The following is a 12396-nucleotide window of genomic DNA, read 5'->3' as shown; positions in this document are numbered from 1 at the left end:
TGGTTTTTCTAAACATAGTGCACGTGTTTTAGTACTGAGTTTTACAATATTATAGTGTATCTATTTGTTGGACTTTATTGTACAGCAACTGTTCATGGTGATATTTCAGCCTTCTGAACACGTTAACCTTAGAGAACTAGATACGTGCCTTTCCCACAATGTCATATTCCAAGCCACTGTCCTCTTCTTTCTTCCCACATTATCCTCCTTCATTGGTTGCTTACCTAACCTGACATATAGTACAGGCATGAAAGTTGTTGATGAAGTTATCTTTGGTGTCTTTCCTTACTTTGCTTCTTTCTCCATAATATCAATATTTACAAGTCACCTCCAGCTTTTTGAATTTTCTGTTACTCTTGTTCCCGTCTACTTCTTTAGCCATTCTTATGAGTAAATTGTTGCTTGTCTATCTGTTATACCTGCCTCTCTTTGGTACATTCATTCACATGTCATGCAGTGTATGGCACATGCTCACTATATATCCAGTGCCATGCCATGGATTGGGATAAGCATGACGTAAACAAAGAGTGCAGTTTAGGTAGGGCATCATTTATTAATAGTCACACATAGTAAATGGGATGACAGAATTTAGTAAAGGATGCCCATGCATGGTATGGGAATGTGGAGAAGATCAGAAACCCAGATTGTGGGAATGAGAGTGGAAAAGGAGGTCAGGGGCATTAAGATTTTAGATTCCATGGTTTGCCTTGATGACTGAGCTTTTATCCCTTGAAGTAAAACTCTAGTCGAGTCCACAGGGAAGCATCTAAGTTCAAATCTCACTTGGTCACCCACCCAGTAACAAGGTAGGATGAGCTCATCTTTCACAGCTACCCTAACTTGTCCCCATCTTGCATTTGTGTTCTCTTTCCCCTCTTTTCTTCTGGCTATTCTAGATGTATTGTGACAAGTACTGTTTCTGGCTCCCCAGGGCACAACAGATCACTTCAGTGTTTCAAAATCAGAAAACAAGAAGACATCCTAATGTGGCAATAGATAGTTATTTGAATAAACATAACTTTTATTTTATGTGTGTGTATATACATATATATATATATTTTTTTTTTTTTTTTTTTTTTTTTCCTTTCTGTTTGTCAGAGGACTTTGGGGCCTTGTGTCCTGCTGAGCAGCTAAACTGGACTTGGCAGTTTCTACCCTGGATTAACTATGCTTTTCCCTGACTATTGCTCAAAATTCATTCTTTGAACAATATTTCCTCACTTTGTAGACCCTATCTTTACCATTCCATGAAATACAACTGATATGTTTGTAAATTTCTGAAAATCCTCTTCAATCAGTTCTTCTCTTTAGCTCTTTATTTCCTTGGTGCTGACCAGTTGTTAGGGCTGATTGTATTTTCTGGTTCTTGCAGTCTATTTCCTCTTCTCCACCCTGTTATTCTAAGGCTGTAGTAGGCTTGATCTCATTATTGGACAAAAGGCATGACTAGCATTTCTATTTGCTAGAAAACTGCCTGAGTCATTTCTGTTCCTTCTAGTGGCTGAAAGCAGCATCTCTTCCTTCAAGGTTTTAAATCCATTTCTTAATCCATTTTGAGAACAGAGGTGACTCATGGGTCCTGAGTTCAAGGGTTGATCAGATCTTTCCTGGTATAGGTTAATACTTTGTTTCAGGTTTCTAGCTTTGTTGGCTCTTTAATTAGATGTGTCCCACCCCTGGAGAGTAATCTAGAATCCCAGCATTATAATTTACTATGTAAAATAATTTACTTATGGGAAAAGCATAAATGAAACTTGAATTCAAATTGGATTTCCTGGATTAAAATTTAAGCTTTTATTTATTGATAAGGTGTATGACCTTGGCCAAGTTACCTAACATCTCTGTGTTTCAGTTTGCTCATCTGTAATAATGACATAATAACTGCTATCCTCACAGAATTATTATGGGCTCAAATCAAAGAACAACATGTAAAGGTTCTTAAATTGAAAGGTATTGTAAAGGTCTAATGTTATTATTATTTAGATCCAAGTTCTCACATTCTGTTTCTACCTTCTAAATTCTACTTTAATCCATATTTCTGTCAAATTTGGCTTCATGAAGACTTCTTTTCACAGCTGCTTAAACTTCATGCAAATTTATATTGATCTAGTCCCCTTGGAAATATTTCTACTTTGTCTTATTATCTTAATTGTTAAATAATAGGAGTTACCTTTTAATAAGATTCCAAGTCATGTTATTTTTTGAATCACCAATTAATCCTTGTATTTTTGAGGTATTAAAATTTTTGTAGAAATTTTTGGACAAGTAGAAAAATATAAAAAGATGAAACTAAAATAACTTATAATCTTCCCATTCCAAGAATGGATATTAACATTTTGGTATATCTCTTCAATAGTTTTTCAATATTTTAATAAAATCAATGTCAGAGTGTATGTGTTACTCTGCTATCTGTTTTTAAAATGTGATACTGTATTATAAACAAATGTTATGAATTATTTTTCTGAAACAGTTTTTATGTGGCTCCATATAGCAATATTTTATGATTGTAATTGAGCTTTTTAATCCCCTACTACTAGATAACTATGCTGTTTCCAAAGTTTTGACAAATTCTTATTATTTGTTAAATATAGCATCAGTTAGGCTAGTTTTAAATTATGTCATAGACTCTCATCAAATTCCTAGGGAAAATATCTACTTTCATCTGCATTTTATCAAGGGAAGAGAGGGGCTTTTAGATACTGATGGCCTGTTGCTCCCTGTCTGGCAACAAGGTCCGATGTACCTCCTCAGGGCCCGCCTGAGGAGAATACAGGGCTGAGCAGGATGATGAGTGTTGGGGGCAAAGGAAACATACTAGAGCCGGGAGGTCTGTCAGCACACGAGGCACAGCAGTAATCTCGTTTATTGAGGAAATCACACAGCTTTTATGTAGGGTGGAGGTTAGGCGGGAACCAATCAGCTTAAAGGTCAGCAAGGCATGGGGGGTTCACGCAGGTGAGAGTCCCATAGGACTATATGGCAAGCATGAGCTTCATGGAACTGTTGTTAACCAATCCCTGACAGTGGTCTGATTTATCGTCATTAACTATTGAAACCGCCTTTGAGGCCTTGATCTTGCTCACTCGCCAGGGAGTAAGGAGTCAGCCTGAGTTAGTTAACGTGTCATTAGTCCCAACAATGGCCCAAGATCCAGTGAGTGCAGTTGAGAGGCAAGCCCTGTCTACGGCTGCCCCTTTCCAGAGATGCCTGTCTACTTCCTCTCATGCCTCACTGCCTAATCTCCTATTAAATGAAATGTGGGAAGCAACAAGTGGATGGGCAGATAGCTGAGTGGAAAGAGAAAGAGAAAGAAAAAGGGTGTGGGGGTGGGGAGAGAGAGAGATGTTCTCTTTATAGCCTGTATAAGAAGTGGCTTCTGCTAATGTAGCACGGGGTTTATAGAAGTGAGCTCCGAAGTGTTCAGTGTTCTTTAGCACTAGGGACCGAAGAAGCACGGAATATGCCCCTATCAAATATAAGCTTTTAAAATCAGGCAAAGCCCAACAAAACATAAGTTGTCTTTCATCATATAATAATTGAACCAACTAAAATACAGGTCATTACTGGTTAGATGATTTATTGTTTTTCATTCATTCTTAGCATTCATTAGTATGGATCTAGGCCTTGTGCTGCATTGAAAATCTAGGAAAGTGTAATATGTTGCTTGTACTTTTCTGTTGTTTGATAATCATAATCTTGGCTTTGCTTTTGCAAAGTTAACCTGAGTTTTTATACTCAGTTTGCCTTCTTGATTAAAAAATATTGACAGCATTATATTCAGAATTTTCTTCAAAACAACTTTGAAATCTTTATATAGGCTACTTAGTCATTTATTTTAAAATTTAATTAAAAATTTTTTTTGGTCCTGAATGGAAACCAGGGCCTCAGGCATGCTAAGCACATACTCTACCACTGGACTATACCCCCAACCCCTATTTAACCATTTAAAAATGCTAAAATTGTTGTTCTACTCATACATGACACCAGATATATAAAATAAAACCATGTTCTTAAGAATGTGTGGGGCATTGACATGAAACATGTTCACTGATACATGTATACTTTGTTTCTAGCTGGTTTCAAGAATATCATAAATAATTTTGATAGTGAAAAGACACTGAGCTGACTTCGTTTCAGAGCTTAAAGATTGCAAATAATATAGCATTTTCTTCTGAAAAATTTGAACATATGGTGAAAATGCTTAATAATATAGTGTCAAGGCAAAGGCAGGCCCTATGTTCTTAGAGTCCTGTCTCTCTCACCCTTATACCACATTAACCTTGAAAATCTGTTATTTTGAAGTAGGTAATTGTGTTCTTGGTGGTTTAAATCAAGTAAATGTGAAGGGATTGACCTAGAGTTTTCTCTGAATCCTTTATTAAAAGTCCAGGATCTTTTAGGATCTTATTATTCTGTGTTTTCACTTACTGCCTCCAGTATGTATATTACTCTCTTGTCATTACTAGGACGCCTGAGCAGACAAAAGCATGTTTTCAATTATTAAACTCAGGTTTCCTTGGAGATAACATTTTTCCCACACTATATTCAGAGCCAGATGTCTGCCTACCAGTTAGGGGCAAATTTGACTGACTATTCCTTGCAAGGTTTTAGAAGTGCTATTATTATATGATGAATGAGCAACTGAAACTGTGGGGTCCATGCTGCTTGTGTATTTTAAGTTTAAATAATGAGTTTGTAAAGCTAGGACAACTGGTGCCCAGTGGCTAGAATTCAAGTAATTACCACTGGCTTCTGAAGGTGTAGAGTTCTTTTGAGCACTGAAGAGTGTGATTTGAGATTGAGATTTATACTTATTCAGTTGGAATTTGAAAATGTCTTAAACATTAACATTTGTGAGCACAATTATTTTGAAAAACTAAAACCTATAAAAACCTTGTAGCAATATTGAAATGCATTTCAGAATTTTTTTTTTAGCATGCAAAACAATGGATTTAAAATGTTCCCTGTTTATTCCTAAAGCAGTCAAATTTATAGAACCAAAGCAAAATGGTTGGTTGTCAGGTGTTGGAAAAGGTGGGAAAGAAAGTTAATGTTTGATGGGTACAGAGTTTCAGTACGGGAGGATGGAAAAGTTCTGGAGCTGGTTGGTGGCCACAGTTGCATACAGTGCTTAGTGTCACAGAACTGCACACTTAGAAATGGTTAGGGTGGTACATTTTATATAATGTGTCTTTTAGCATAATAAAATATGTTCCTTATTGAAGTGCATATATTTTTGATCATTAGGGCAAAATTATTAGAAAGTGAAGCAGTGAATGAGAATCTTCGAAAAAACTTGACAAGAGCCACATCAAGATCGCCATATTTCAGTGGATCATCAGCCTTCTCTCCCACTATATTATCTTCAGACAAAGAAACTATTGAAATTATAGATCTAGCTAAGAAAGATTTGGAGAAGCTGAAAAGGAAAGAAAAGAGGAAGAAAAAAAGGTAGTAGTATAAAATCACTGTTATGTGAATACCTACTTTTCTTTTCAGGATATTTTAATTTGTGATTGCAATGAATTTATATAGTCTTATAAGTATATTCACATATTAAATAAATCATTTAAATTAGCTGACAATGATAATTATACACTTATTAATGGATTATCTCTACTTATATGTAAGAAAAATAAATTTAGTTTTAACAATATGTTAATGATTTTTATTTAGACTGTGACAAGGTAATGTTAATGTTAGAAATTATTTTAATTTTTCACAAATAGCCGCTTTTGCATTCCATTCATCTTGCTTTTCTGCAAAGTTCACTGTACCATTACAATTCAGTGTTTCATTTTTTTCCCCCATTTCCTAATACAATTAAGTAGTCTCATGGATATTCTAATTCCTGTCTAGATTAGTTTAACTAAAGGCTAAACTAATCCATCAAAATGTCATTTAATGTCATTTGGTCTCTTAAGTATTTTCTGCAGGGCTTCTAATTTGATCATATGAACATTATTCATGCTATTTCAAGCTGTCTGAGTCTTCCAACAAGGAGTTACTCAGCTTTTCACCACTGTTCTAGGCGTTTTCTTCTTTGCATAATTTTATCTCCCTCTAAAATCAACTGAGTGCAAAGAAGAGGAATAAAATGAAAATTTGACCACTCATAATGTGTGAGTGGTTAAATTCTTATAGTACTCACAAATTCTTCACATGTTCACACATTGATTCTATAGTGCAGTCAAATTATTTACTGACAAAATATTTTGAACATTCCAATCAAATTTAATCATTTGGGGCTAGATATTCAAAAGAAGGCAAAGCCATTTTATTTGCTATGTTTTTTTTTATAGTGGGAGGAGCTTTATAGAATTATTATTGACACAATTCTATTTGCTGCTTTGCTCAATTTATTTAGAAATTTATTTAGGCAACCAGGCATTTCTTCTTTGAACAGTTATAGGAAGTTTAAACTCTGCAGATTAAGTCTGCTTTGGGTTTTTGTGTTAAAAAAGAATAATTATTACAGGAGTTACACATTTATGGTTAGGAGGCATTGAATTCTTGAGATACTAATGTCCTAATAGGTGTTTTTCATGGATGACTGAGTATGGCAGCATTAAGAAATGTGTAATGATTAGTTCTCCCCTTGTGGAAGGCAATTAAAACTGAAGTAATGATCACAGGATATTAAAACTAGTGTTACCCAACATTCTACTTGAATGAATATGAGACTTAGGCACATGACTTTTCATTTACTTGTAAAATTCAATTCTGTAAATGGTCAAAAAGCCAAAAGGTTTGTTTTAAAGCCCAAGGTAGTTTGTGTTTATGAATAATAAGTGAGTATAAACAAGGGTATACCTTTCAAGGTCGTGAGCTGACTGCCTTTTTCCTTGAAGTTAAATTAGAGATATTGCTTTAATAGCTTTTTGAGTATGAATAATGAAAAATAAATAGGGATTCCAATAGAAATGCTGGTTTTGATATTTTTGTATTGGTGATATGTACCCCAAATTAATACCTCTGGTTCAGGTTGTTTTGTAATAATCCATGGTAATAAGCACTTTTGAATGATAAACTTTACTAATGGAAAAATACTTTAGTAGTAAGATGTGTCCTTGTTTCTTTATTTTGGAACTCCTATCCATTGTAAGGTAAGCAAAATTTAAATTAAATATCAGTTACTTCATACTGAACAATTGCAATTCAGTAAGTATGTTAGATGTTAAAATAATTCTTATGATAAAGATAACAGTAGGTATTAACAATAGCTCACTGAATAACTGGATTTAAATATAAAAATGTAAATGTAGAAAATAAGTTACTTCGTAATAAATATGAATATAATTGGAGATAAAATATTTGTGAGCAAAAAGAATAAGCCAGTCAAGAAGAGAAAGCTTAGAATGAGAAAAACAAATTAATATTTCCTAAAATTTGATATCTTAGAGTGTTTTATAAACCATGTTTACATAAGTGTGCTAGTGTATCTTTGTAAAACTGACACTTCTATAATTGGTGAAAATAGAAAATTTATCTGGAGATAAATTTTACAAATTCATATTATTACATACACAGGTTTATAGAATTTAATGAAAATTGTCTTACCACACTGTAGACAAATGTTTTGGGTTAAAAATGAAAACCAATTTTTTTACTCAGCTTGATAATGCATTTCATTCATCGCACTTAGAGCTCAATAACTTTTAGCTCTGTGTAATACAACTTCCTATTTTTAAAACACAGATAAGCTCTCATTTTAGTCAAAGGATTGAAACAAAGCAAACACACAATAAACCAGGAGTCTCCGAGTGTTCAGAATGACTGTGGCTTTACTAAAGCTAGTATTTAGTCTTCCTCTGGAGCTCCCAGGAGGCTGTAGATCCTGCTTGGATTTATAGATTTGGGATCAGTTGCATTGTAGACATCATCTTTATCTATTTTGTTTACAAAAGAGTACATTTCAAAATTTGAACTCTGCTTCAATTTTCACATACAGTTCAATGATAAAATGATTGTTTGGAATTTGTGACTCCTTTTTATGAATGCATGGTATTCAGATTCAAAGTCATCTGCTTTTCTCCTTTCATCTCCTTAAATTCAAACTCAGGAGCAAAGCTGTCTGATTAAAAGAATTCATACTGGGGAAAATGGCTGATAACCAATAAGCTTCCTTTCTAGGGATGTTTCTAATTTTGAGAGAGGACACATTAATCCAGTGAAATTTCAGCATAACCTAGCAAAGAAGAAAACCATGCAAACTAGAGAGGATGTTTTAGCCCTCCTTCAGCCGAGAGAGTTCCTAAACCTGTCTGGGACTTGACGTTTGGCATAGACTATCCAGAGCTGTCCTGGCTTTCACAGCTGCTTACCACTGAATCTGCATGTTGTTTAGAAGTTCTGGTCTTTGAATTTACTGTTTTATGTTGCTGGTTTTGATTTAGTAGCTACAGAGTCTACACAGAGTACCAATGTAAAAGTTGGTAGGAAGAGTGCATTTTTATGTGAGAAGCTACATTTGCAATCAAGAAGGATGCCACAAATTAATTGTTCCACATACAGGTGGATGTTCTCTTCTGTATTATTCTTACCAGAGCTGTAACCGATAGCTAATATGTGGGGGTTTAAGTGCATTTCTAATATTTTGGGCTTATTTTTATTGACCTGAAAACAACCCAGAGGTATAGATAGTAAAAAAATAAAGGACTGTCAAGGCTCATGGATGCCCTGTTAACAAGATGATTTGCCTCTGAATAATTGCATAGACTATGTTGCCCATTTTACACTTATGTAAATGTTAGAATTGTTGGCAAAATTTCTCTTTCAGCATTGTATCAGAACCAAATAAAATAGAAACTGAACTCCTTTATAATATGGAGAGGGTGTTGGATTATTAGTTTATATCTCTGCCTCTCCACGGTCTTTTTGAAATATTGATTGAAATGTTTTTTAAAGAGCTAATTGGAAAGACATTTAAAATTGATCTACTTTTTCATTCATGTGATTTATACATTTTAATATAGCTCTATTTTGTAAGGTAAACAAAAATTCTTTATGTTGAAAACAGGAAATTTGAGCTCATAATTAAGGAACCATATCTGTTGAGCCATTGTAGTCTCATCATCAGTATTAGCCTAGATTAGACTTAAATTTTTATGTATATAAAGAAAATTTACCATTCACACATTAAGTCCCATGGTTTTGGATATCTAGCTTTAAATGACTATCAATAAAATAAAATCTTCACTCATTCTTCAGACTGCACTATATTTATATTTAGTGGTGTTGGGTTGAAACTCTAAAAGCACACGGATTTCTTAAGTGATGGCTTTACTTTCCTTTTTCTAACTGCTATACTCAACCATTAGATCCCTGGTTAATATCATGGTAGACTTTTTTTTCTTTTTCTTTTTTTCCTTTTAGAAAGATTGCTAGTCTTATCTTGCAATTACAGTATTTAAATTAATTGTAAAAAACAATCACAGACCAAGAAATAAAAAATTAAATGCAAGAACACATGATACAATTTAAATGAGAAGAACTGGCTTAATGAAATAATTTGTACCCCAAGCTCAATCTCTTCATTTTTAAATATCGATGATATCAAAAAATCATTTTGGAATTCTGGGCAGGAATGCTACATCCAGATTGCTGTTATTCTTAATCAGAGCCTAGCACATCTTTTTTTTGTCTACATGACAAATACTGGAATATAGTACATTCCATTGAGTAGAGCGCCCCCCCACCTGAGATTGTGTATGGAATTTTTGTTAAGTTATATTTCAAAGTCTATATCTACAAATTTATATTTTTTTCTTACACTTTTTTTGCTTAAAAAAAATCTTATGAATGGAAAGTACTATAGTTCCTATTTTATTTCCACTTGCCTTAGGTATGCCCTTTTGGTAGGTAGTTTATAATAGTAAAGTCCTATGAGACTTTTTTTTAATTAATAAAATTATAGTTTTTCACTGATATCATAACAACCATATTCATTTGCCTGTAATACCATTTCATGTATAATTTTGATAGAGGATTTTTAAAATTTAGATTTAGTGATGTTCACCTGCAGTATATTAAAACAAAACAGCAAGTTTTTAAAAGTAGCATTCTAGTATGTAGTATTAGTATTTTCATACTCTGGTATAAAGGCATTACTTTGTGAAGATTTTTAAATGATGCCATTAAATGGTCTTTTGTAAAGATTTAAAAGGAAGAGACCATCTCATTGAAAGTGGGCTTTTTTGTGGGGGAGAAATTGAGAAAATTGATCCATTTCAGAATTTAAAAAGCAATGGCATCCAAATACTCTTAACTACTTATCAACTTAGATAAATTGAGACTGTACCTTTTACTGTTGAATAATTTCAACTGATAGTCTCGGTATATTCTTTCTAGATAAAATGCTACTTGGTTTTCTGCTTACTTTTTATTCATACAAAATGTATTGCCTTTTTACTGTATATTGTCCTTTGATGATATCTTTTAAAATTTATTTTAAAGTCTTCAAGCTCATGTATCATTTTTACCTTCTTACCACTTTCGCTTTTTACTGTCTGGTTTGTCCTTCATTGGCTTGGCCTTCCAATACTGTGCCTCGTGATTTTGAAGGCTACAGAAACTTGAGGAAAGCAATCAAGAAGAAAGAAGGTTGGAATATTTCCCAGGTTTTTTATTAAAATGTCATTTAAATACTTAGTTGCCATTAACAAAGAAATGTGTTATAGATTTATAGATTGCTTCAGACTAGATTAGTTGTATACTCCTAAAAGTAGTGATGATTTTTACAAAAACAAAACTACTAAAAACTTTTAAGGTACCTTTTTAAGAACAAAAACTTCACTAGTTACTTGAACTGAAATTCAGGCAATTTTATGTGATTTTAGAGTAAACTCTCAAATTATGATGATGATGTAACTTTTTTAGTACAAAAATGATCAATCCCCTACCACTAGATTTATTAAAAAAGAAAAGCCTGTAATTCTGTATCTTTCAGAAACTTGTGAGCAGAATGGGTATTATTGATTAGGCAAGAATTAGTATTTTGATGTAGCACATGGATGCACATGGGTGGGCCTCTTTCTCTTTTCTTCCTTATTTGGTGTAATCTTTATTAGAAAACATTGAAATGGCAACAAAAGCAAAAGGAAACTGTGGCCTTACTATAGATAAGACTTGTGAGGTTTTCTTAAGGTTGAACTAGAAAACAGAAATTTGCTTTTAAAATTTATTTGGAAGTGCGTATCAAAATCAAGATAGTCTACTTATTTCTATTTGGAATATGAGCAAAGCGGAAAAGCTTATTTCTGAACTTTAATGAAAATTTGCATTTTACTGATTCAGAATTATGATTACTTTAATAAAGATCAACTCATATTTCACTTCTTATTAGTACTTGTCTTCATAGATTTTCTAAACAAATCTCCAGGTTATATACCAAATTAATTAAGAAAATAAACTTTCAAAATAATATTTACTTATTTTAGAAGCATCACTTTAGAAATTTATTTCTTCCTTAAAATAAGAACTTGAGAATTTTTACTGCAAAATTAAATGACTATTTCACTTTAAATATCTTCAAAGCTTAAAAATTTTATTTTCTTGAAATTATTTATAATTTACATTCCAATGTTATATTCTACACATTATAAGTATTCTAAAATTTCTAAATTTATATTCCATCAGTCTATAATTTCTTTAAGCTATTCAACAGTTAGAATATAATATAAAAGTGAAATAAAATGCAACATAAAGTTATCTGTGGAAGCATTTTGCCACCTTGAAATATTCAAGTTCTTTAAATTGCTTCATAAATAGTTTGCTTGCACTTTTATCGTGATCTTTAAAGAATATCAAAAGCTGTGCAGTTTGGTAGGTAGTACTTCTCAATCATAAATGCATACACATATCTCTGAGGGTTTTGCTAAAAAATGAAGATTCTGACTCAGTAGGATTGAGGTGGAGCTTTGTATTCAGCATATCTAACAAGGTCCTAGTGATGCAGATACTTTAGGTCTGTGAACTGAATTTTGACTGAAAGGTTTTAGAATACTGGGCCTGGGAGTCAGAACTCCTGGTTTTAGTTCCCTCCAGTGGATTAACTTTCCTAGGCCACAGTTTCTTTTTTGTTTGTCAAATGAATGGGTTCATTTCTAATGGTAATTTTAGCTCCCAAGATTCTGATACTATGTGAAGTGCAAATTTAATATCTTTCATTGCTGTGTAGTTATTTTAGGTACCAATTTGCCTAGTTTATTGAGGAAAACTTGAATATTTGAGTATAATAATTTTAAATATCAACTTGTGTTTTAAAAGCTGAAACCTTAAAAGTGATTTGTAATGGTGAATTAATAATGTAACATTTTGACAGTTATTTTTTCTGCATCAAAGTGGCATAAACAACTTATAATGCATGATTTAATATATAAGTGAAAGATAACAGTT

The 12396-nt window shown here is 32.8% G+C and overlaps 1 protein-coding gene across 14 annotated transcripts in view; it reads left to right on the top strand.

Annotated features, from left to right (window-relative positions):
• The window catches only part of KIF21A (kinesin family member 21A), a 151032-nt gene that overhangs the window by 87083 nt on the left and 51553 nt on the right, over positions 1 to 12396 (top strand). For 7 of the 14 annotated variants that reach the window (XM_079139267.1, XM_079139274.1, XM_079139272.1 and 4 more), the window contains exons 11-12: positions 5248 to 5451; positions 10564 to 10602. In XM_079139267.1, the coding sequence (XP_078995393.1) occupies positions 5248 to 5451; positions 10564 to 10602 (243 nt within the window). The remainder of the gene's footprint in view (positions 1 to 5247; positions 5452 to 10563; positions 10603 to 12396) is intronic. The other 7 variants (XM_079139271.1, XM_079139270.1, XM_079139266.1 and 4 more) reach the window with 1 other exon arrangement.

The sequence above is a fragment of the Sciurus vulgaris genome, assembly GCF_902686455.1.
Source record: "Sciurus vulgaris genome assembly, chromosome: 5".
Classification (NCBI taxonomy): domain Eukaryota; kingdom Metazoa; phylum Chordata; class Mammalia; order Rodentia; family Sciuridae; genus Sciurus; species Sciurus vulgaris.
This window is presented reverse-complemented; position numbering and strand designations above follow the sequence as displayed.